The sequence below is a fragment of the Pectinophora gossypiella genome, chromosome 22 (genome assembly GCF_024362695.1).
Source record: "Pectinophora gossypiella chromosome 22, ilPecGoss1.1, whole genome shotgun sequence".
Taxonomy (NCBI): domain Eukaryota; kingdom Metazoa; phylum Arthropoda; class Insecta; order Lepidoptera; family Gelechiidae; genus Pectinophora; species Pectinophora gossypiella.
In genome coordinates this window covers 4,252,961-4,261,754 of record NC_065425.1, presented here as the reverse complement: position 1 = coordinate 4,261,754, position 8,794 = coordinate 4,252,961, and the positions used below count along the sequence as shown (strand labels likewise).

Genomic DNA, 8,794 nt, shown 5'->3' with positions numbered 1-8,794 from the left:
TTTTTTTTTTGTTTTTATTTTCAGTTCTCGTTTGATTAACAGAGAAGTAGAGTAGTAAAATTCTAGTAATTCTAGTAAATATTTTTGATGATGGAACGATGTGATTGTAATAAAACTTTGCCGTTTAGAGGTTGGAAAGGCCGAATTAAATTCTATTTTTTTAGTGAATGTAATTCTGGTTTTATTCAAAGTTTGAAACCCTGCTACGATCAAACCGTCGTCCACGTCAAGACAAATCCCTGCTAAGACCAACGTTCTAGCTACGACCAGAGCGTGCTACGACCTATATCGCTGCTACGAGTAATGTCCTTGCTACGACTGAAGTCCCGGCCACGACCTATGTGTCACTACTCTTAAAAGATTCCTGCTACAACACGACCGTGCAGACCTACGGCACGGCTACGAGATGTCCCGCTGCGACTAGTCCTACGACAACTCGCGCTACGACAACCCCGCCCACTCCCGCGACGACAAGTCCTACTACGACCATTCGCGCTACGACAGCTCCCGCTACGATAACTCCCCAGACCTACGGCACTGCTAAGTCACGTCCCGCTACAACTAGTCCTACTACGACAAGTCCCGATACGACAACCCCGACCACTCCCGCTACGACAACTCCCCAGACCTACGGCACTGCTACGACATGTCCCGCTACGACTAGTCCTACTACGACAACTCCCCAGACCTACGGCACTGCTAAGTCACGTCCCGCTACGACTAGTCCTACTACGACAAGTCCCGATACGACAACCCCGACCACTCCCGCTACGACAACTCCCCAGACCTACGGCACTGCTACGACATGTCCCGCTACGACTAGTCGTACTACGACTACTCCCGCAACGGCAACTCCTACTACGACCATTCGCGCTACGACAACTCCCGCTACGACATCTCTCGGTACGAATAGCGTCACAACATCTAGCAGTATGGATGCTTATTTATTATAAAATAAAAAGGCAAAAGTTACGAACACCCGAAACTGGTAAGGCGCTCAAGGCCCCGATAGTACAGCCATGTTCAGCTCGCTACGTAAAGTATCCTAAGTTCGTCGAATGGGTAATGGGATTACGTAGAAATACGTAATCCCGCGTACCTCATTTTTTGTGAGTTACTATAACCGTAGACTATAACATAAAATAAGCTCACGACTATAGCCCAATTGGGGCAGTCAGAGGAACATTACTCTCAAGATGAACTAAGTACCGGACACCTCATCGAGCTATATTACAATAACATACAGAGTGTAAGGGACACAGTAACTAAAATTTTTGCGCCGGAAAATTCCACTTGATATTAACTCATGAGCTGAATCATCCCCTCAGTATTCGATACGGTGTCACTAACAGCCTGTATAACCATAAATCATTGTCAGTTAATTAAAAAAAAAACCATTTGCGGAACAAATTACTTATAACATGTCTAATGTTACAATAGTTACCTACAAATTAGATATTTATCTCTTTGGTTGATAGCGTGATCATAATAAGCAAATAATTATATTTGTTACAATAAGTATTATATCTGATCGAACATGCGACGTTTGAACGTATATTATAAAACGGAGTATGGACGCCATAAGCATTTGGGTGTTGGCAGTAAAAATGTTGGTGCTATTATTGTGTCTACTCTGTATTGTAGCAGGCGTGAAGTGCCAAGGCGGGCCTCCACCTAGTGACGTAAGTACTTATATTTTATAATAATAACATAAACAGCCTATGTACGTCATAGGGTCTGAGGCATACTCCATCACGCTACTCCAATGCAGGTTGGTGGAGGCATTTGGGCTAGTACTAGTAGCCAGAGACCAACGGCTTAACGTGCCTTCCGAAGCACGAAATCATCTTACTTTTTCGAACAACTAGGTGACTCAGCCTGCGGTAATAATAACTATTGAAACTATGAATTATTAAAAGTATGAATTATTGACGCCTTATACACGTAAAAACACCTTTTTGAAAAATCACATTTTGATGTCATTTTCTTCAACTAAACCTTGAATTATTTGAAAGAAAGTGTTTAGGTATTATTAGAGCCACAGGTCCGCAGAGGTCCGTGTTGCTCCATAGCGCCACAGTAACAAACAAAAACATCAAAGAATACTTAAAACAAAAATAAAATTTTCACAATATGACATTACAGAAACATAAATAAAAAAGAACCAAAAACATCTATTTCCATATCCAATCTAATCTACTTAATCCAATTAAAACCAATCCAATTTAATCTATTTCTATTGTACTTATATTTTTTTATTTTTCCTATTTTATAAAATAGAATGTTGGTCGAAAAAGTCATACGGCTATGGTGGACGCCTCCAATAAATAGACCTTAACCTCAACATAAGCCGCCGCGTGAGCCGCGACCCTGGTATTCTGCGGGCCCAGGCCTTTCAATTAATTTCCGGATAAAAATTGAGACCACAATTTTTTATGTAAGTACATTGAAACTAGTGTATCAAAGTTTTGTTAACAAAAAAACACATCAGAATGTGATTTTTCAAAAAAACGCTTACGTGATTAGCTGCCACTATAACGCGACGTTATGTGCCTACCTACCCCAATAGGGAATAGGCATAATCTTATAAACTTGTAAAAATATTTTATAAACGGGAGCCGAAAACCAAACGCACGACTGCGTGCGAGATACGAGATGTTTTACTTTGACGCGCGATTATGACTTGTTAATTGTACCATCTTTTGTAAACTATTAATAAGAAAGGGTTAGGCACTTTCTTATACCGAAACTTCACAACGATATTCTACTACCAATTAGAAAATGTGAAAGTAAATGGACTTTCAAAAAAATAACTAAACGGCACTTTCTACATACTTAAGATTATCTAGGTATATCAGTGTAAGCGTGAAAGGTGTGCAAGGTCGGTTACATCGTAATAATATTATATTATAATTCAGCCGGAAATATCAAACAAGACTTATTAATCATATCAAACTATTAGCGACACAGCTAGAAATGACTGGCAACCTACTTTACTCCAGACTAAAACGACATAGTGTCCCTAATGTATAAGTAAATAGATTCGACAACATGTAATAGAGGTGGCCTTGCTATTCAGCAAGGCCACCTCTATTAATTTAGAAGGGTATTCACCCTTCTAAATAAAGAAAACCATATCAGACTTCAAAGGTCAGACCAAGTAACAGAATACAAAAAAGATTAAAAATATATATTATACACCAGACAGAGGGCAGCAGTAACTGTCAGTACTATTCAGAGGCGGAGGACAGGAGTCCTAGTACGGCTTTGAAATAGGACTACTCTGGGCGCCATGCCACTTGCGTCAGACAAGAGTACCGCGGGGCGGAAGGCAAGAGGGAAACCACTGCCCTATTTTTCCCTAAAAAAGTAGCACGGAAAATGCTGCACCGACAAGAGCGTGACTCTTAAATTGATGATGATGATGATTATACACCAATGCCTACATAGGTTATAACCTATTATTTCATTGAATGTGAAATAGTTGTAAGATTTAAGGTAGTTTGATTGTGCCAACAAACTATTTTATGGTTTAGCGGAGTGTTTATGTAAAATCACTTTTTATAAGAAAATAAACGTTTATTTATTATTATTAAATACATGGATGTCTGTAAAACGGGTTTATTGCGGTCTACTCTGAACTGGCACGCACGTATGAACAGATACCTAACCATGTGAAGATCGAAGCAAATGAAAATCCATAGTCCCTGCTTGCCTCGAAATAGGCGTGGGTTTAGTATGTCTGTTTAAATCAAAGGTGTAGGAAGTGCTGGTTAATTATAATAAAACCCCACACAAAATTTGAATGACCTGTTTACTTATTTAGGATATTATATTAAATAACAAGATCCAAACATTAAGACGCGGTGGTTTGCTCGCGCTAGAGATGCGACTGAATAAACGGTAGACAACTAGATATGTCCCATATAAAAGGGCCTACCTACTTCCGTGGCGAGGAACTGGTAAAATGGCGCATTTAGCTGCCATTTTGTTTAGTTTTTTCTTTCCCTATCTATTCTAAGATTTTGTTTTATTTTTGATGCGAGGTACGAGCACTTCTAATGGACTGGTAACGAATAAAAAGTACATTATAAGTAGAAATTCATTATTAATTACAACAGTTCTTACCGCGCTGATCAGAGATATTATGAGACTCCCGATTTTTCAACACTGTTGCAAGTGCCATGATCACAGGACGACTGATGAAATTGGAGTAGAGTAGGTAGATACATAATTTTCTGCAAACTTATATGTCTACTCTTTTTCTTTGCCGCTGGTTTTGCTGATTAACGCGGTAAGAACCCTGTGTAGGCCCCGATTCCTGCAGACACCTCCTAATTTTACTTTAAGTTATACCTGCCATTTTCTTATCCGCCGAAAGGGAATGGGACGGGTAATCGACAAGCATAAAATTTGTATGTGTTGTATGAGTTGTAAATGGTAGGTAATGTGTTTTAATTATGATGATAACCGCGTAAACCTCAAACACCGTAATTCTTGTTATCCCGAGTGGTGGGTAGGTATAACACTGACAGAGGTATTGTAGTCTTTCTAACGTCATGGGCATGTGGCGACGTTTATAATTACAACCTCCAACCTACCTACCGTCACAAAAGCTAGTGACACCGTAACGAATACTGAGGGGGATGATTCAGACCATGATTCTAAGTTAATATCAAGTGGAATTTTCAGTCGGAAAATTCATGAAAATGTTTGTGTTTTTTTTTAAATATTTTTAGTCCCATACTTTTGCGACGAAAAATTTCACTTGATATCAACTCAGAATCATGATCTGATTCATCCACCTGAGTATTCGTTACGATGTCACTAACACCCTGTATACGGAACCTGTATAAGATATGAATAACAATATCTCACGAGCATTATTGAATATCACTTAATTAGGCCATCAGGGACTTACCCACATTGCTGCATAACTCCAAAAACCGCGCGTCTCCACGATATGATTGTCCCCTTTCAAGTCGCGTTTCGCGCCAACAAAGATAACCACGTGCTCTCATATCGCTGTAAAACGAAAAAGTAAAACATCTCAGTAACACTTAGACCACTTCTTATTCTTGTCAGTGTTGTTACACACCACTCGCCGCCGTAAGGGCGTATTTACACAACCAAATCCATCGGGCCTGTAAATTATAATAAACAATTCATCGTGGGTAGGACCACAATTTTGCCTGCCATAACGGCCTCCGTGGTCCAGTGGTTGAGCGGTGTGCTCACGATCTGGAGGTCCCGGGTTTGAATCCCGGTGGGGACAAAAAACACTTTATGATCCCTAGTTTGGTTAGGACATTACAGGCTGATCACCTTTTTTTGATTGATTGTCCGAAAGTAAGACGATCCGTGCTTTGGAAGGCACGTTAAGCCGTTGGTCCCGGTTACTACTTACTAATGTAAGTACGTAGTCGTTACGAGTCATGTCAGGGGCCTTTGGCGGCTCAATAGTAACCCTGACACCAGGGCTGATGAGGTTGGTAATTCACCTCACAACCCACACGATAGAAGAATTTCGCTATACATTTTATATATAGAAGGAAAAGTGAAAGCTCATCTAGACGCGCCGCAGGAGCAGTACGTGCCGACGTCATCGCATTTTGTGGCGAAATGCGCGTCATAAAAAATACGATGACTTCGGCGCCTATCGCGTCCACCGTAATAAGCCCTATAGGATTCGTGGTATACCACGACAACTTTAGAATATACTCGTACTTATGTTTTTTTCTTAATTAAGTAAGTAATCTATTTCCATAATCATTTTCTACAGGGTGGAAAATTCGACGTCAATTTCATGTCGCCTATTTATACGTGCGATGATGAACAAAGCAAGGAGTATGTGGACGCGTCGCGAGTTCAACTGGCCCGGTTTGATGACTTTGCGGTGATGAATGGATTCCTTGAGTTCAAGAAGTCTTTCGAACCTTCTACTTTGGTATGTAGGAGCGCCAAGTTTAATACGACAAGGTTTAATACGATCTACTCTGAACCGGTGTAAGTGTAGGAAACTATTGATGAATGTGGAGGTAGCAAGAGAAGTGTGTCAGGATCGAAGCAAACAGAATTCCGTAGTCACTGCTTACCCCGGTGGGAAATGGGCGCGAGTTTATGTATGTATGTATGCAAGAGCGCCGAGCGCCTTGCAAAGTCGGTATGTGACGAATAAAATAACACTCAAGAAGGACGAGACATTAAAAAAAAATCTCAATTGAGGTAGCCAGAGGTACATCCATCGCAAGATGGAGCAAGTACCCACATCTCACCAAACTTTCTATTTTATTTGCACACTTGATTTTATTTTAAATACCTGTTTTAAAGAAATTACAAATCATGTAGCCAGTTTATAGGCATTTTGCGATAGGTTGGCTCCATGCTACGGCTACTGGTGGCCGTTGAGCGTATATTATTTTGGCGGGTACTTCCCGCTAAAGAGCGGGATTACGTTACGCACACTTTTTTCATAATTAGCTTAGTTATAGTACGAAATATAAACTAATAAGTCCTAATTTGTGTAGTTAGACGTCTGCTAACACATGGTGAACTAAGCAGTGCAGGTACCCTCGTTTTCACAGCTTGTTAGATAAAAAAAAGTTATTGAAGATAAAATTCACTTACCAGGGGTTTTTGCGGGAAATCCAACATGATTCATCAGTTCTCCACGTTTATTGAAGTGAACAAAGGATAAAATCTACGGATTTATAATTATTTCACTTAATTTGGCAAGTCGCCTCGTGGTGCTCGTTGCGGCCATCTATAGAGAAGTGAAAAATTCGCTAGAGGGCGCGGGCTTCGTTCGCTTTTAGGGTTGTCACAGTAAAAAAATAATAAGATAACGTTAAAAATACCTAACGTTATATTTAATGTTAATAGATCTAGTGATTGTTATTTTTAACGTTATTGTGTTATTTATGTTATTGCAATAAAGAATTTTGTATTGTATTATGTATAATGACGTTTTATTTTCTTAGTTGGAAGTGGTTTTAGAAAAAGAAGCGAGCGGCCGACTTGAAATAATGATGACCCATGAACTGCAAGCTTGCAAAGAAATTAGCGACCCAGGCAGCGACTATGCAACTTGGATCGAGTTCTTTGGTCTGCCCAGTGAATGTCCTTTTGAAGCTGTAAGTTTATGACCATAATTATAGTACATTATTAAGGAAAAAACATCACAAAATTCTGACTCAGACGGGATTTGAATCCATAGCTCAAAAAAGTCCTCAGCTACCGAATTTCTCCACCGGGTTCTTATACTGACCATCACAGCACAGCTCAGCGCGCAGACTGGCGCAGACTTGTGATGAGGCGAGTCCACGAGTTCCAGCAACAGCGCACGGCAGACCTCGACGCTAAACGTGATGAGTTGAAGGCCCGTCCCCCTGCCGCTGTTCATTATAATTACCGAAACGGTGCCCTCACTGTGCGCGGGGGTTCACTTTAAATATAGGCTACATAAGCCATCTTCGGGCGCATCAGCGTCGTGCCGACTAGGAGTCGAAGTGGTCGCTATGGCCGAAATCGGTCGAAGATCATCATCATACTGACCATGCATATGAATTTGAATTGCGTTACAGATAGAAAAATAATCAGAGACATTAGTCAGGCGTTGCTAACTGCACGCGTTCCCCTCTGCTGAAGTATATGAACTACAGGTTCGTGTATTGTTATTTAGGTGACAGTTTCGTATTGGTATGCATTTATACACACGTAGTCTTCTCACACACTCAAGTGTGGGGAAACCTTCTGGGGCTCTTGCCCTTTAAGGTTGCTCGCCTCGCCTTCCGCAACTACGGAAAGGGCCCTAAGTATTGGCCCCGCCTTCGCGGTCTAGCCCACCGCGTGAGACCCCGCTGGGGGAGGCCCAGTGAGCCGCCTGCGTTTAGGCGCGGGCTGGTCTTCCGGTACGCATTTATAGATAGAGACGTTTTGTTCTTATAAATGTGCGGGAGTGAGTAGATGTGTGCTGTACGCATATACCTCCTCCAAAAGGTGTTAGAAAAAAGTGTAAAGCTAACCTAAAGACAACTTCCATCTATAGTTTACCTGAGGAAAAAATGACAAAAGCTGCGGATCCTACTCCAGATGATTTCGGTCCTTACCCTTTGTGAGTATTCCCTGAGCACTGTTGCTAGGAACACAAAAAGTAATTTACTAATTTTCCTTTCAGGGCTTGTATCCAATCCACAACCTAACAGCTGACACGTCTGACATGCCTATCAACAGTGCCAACGCGGGCGCGTACCAAGCAACGATTAACATGTACAAGTGCGAAGGAGACGATTGCGAGAAATCATTCATTTGCTGCTTGAAATTGGATTTCTGCATTGAGCCTATATGATAATTTGCTATGCAACCAATGAATTCCCTATTTTTCAAAATGCCTAGCCCGTTCGTAACATGGCGCTCCCAGAAATATCTCGCCGTTTAGTCAACTTACGTTTTAACTTTTTCAAATTAAGCATTGAATTACTTTCCTAAATGTACTTACTAACTTGTGAACTTTTTAAGTATATTGAATGCCTAGGCATTTCGTTGAACGGCGAATTATAGCAATTGGGTAGCAACGATATTCTTATACTTATTTACTTTGATAATTCAAAATTTCATATTTATTCAATTAAGTATTATACGATTTTGAAAGTAACTGTTCGGTTTGAAAGTCAAGAAGGTTTATTTTTATTACTATTTGTTTATTATTATTGTTCCTACATTGTATGATAGTATTAAGAAAAATAAAACACTAATGAAAATTATACAATTACAGTAATTTTATTGTTTCAAAACA

General features: G+C 40.4%; 1 protein-coding gene across 1 annotated transcript; it reads left to right on the top strand.

The window, feature by feature from the left end:
- The first annotated feature begins 1,610 nt into the window (after positions 1-1,610).
- On the top strand, positions 1,611-8,385 carry LOC126377238 (uncharacterized). Its single transcript, XM_050024948.1, has 4 exons — positions 1,611-1,682; positions 5,783-5,947; positions 6,981-7,133; positions 8,177-8,385. The coding sequence occupies exons 2-4, from the start codon at positions 5,807-5,809 to the stop codon at positions 8,345-8,347; spliced, it is 465 nt and encodes a 154-aa protein (XP_049880905.1). The 5' UTR covers positions 1,611-1,682; positions 5,783-5,806; the 3' UTR covers positions 8,348-8,385.
- Positions 8,386-8,794: the final 409 nt, after the last annotated feature.

Excerpts from the sequence above, each read along its gene's own strand:
- LOC126377238 (XM_050024948.1), top strand. The coding sequence starts at position 5,807 with ATGTCGCCTATTTATACGTGCGATGATGAACAAAGCAAGGAGTATGTG. Across the intron at positions 5,948-6,980 it reads CTTTCGAACCTTCTACTTTG|TTGGAAGTGGTTTTAGAAAA; the intron begins GTATGTAGGAGC and ends TTATTTTCTTAG. Across the intron at positions 7,134-8,176 it reads GTGAATGTCCTTTTGAAGCT|GGCTTGTATCCAATCCACAA; the intron begins GTAAGTTTATGA and ends TTTTCCTTTCAG.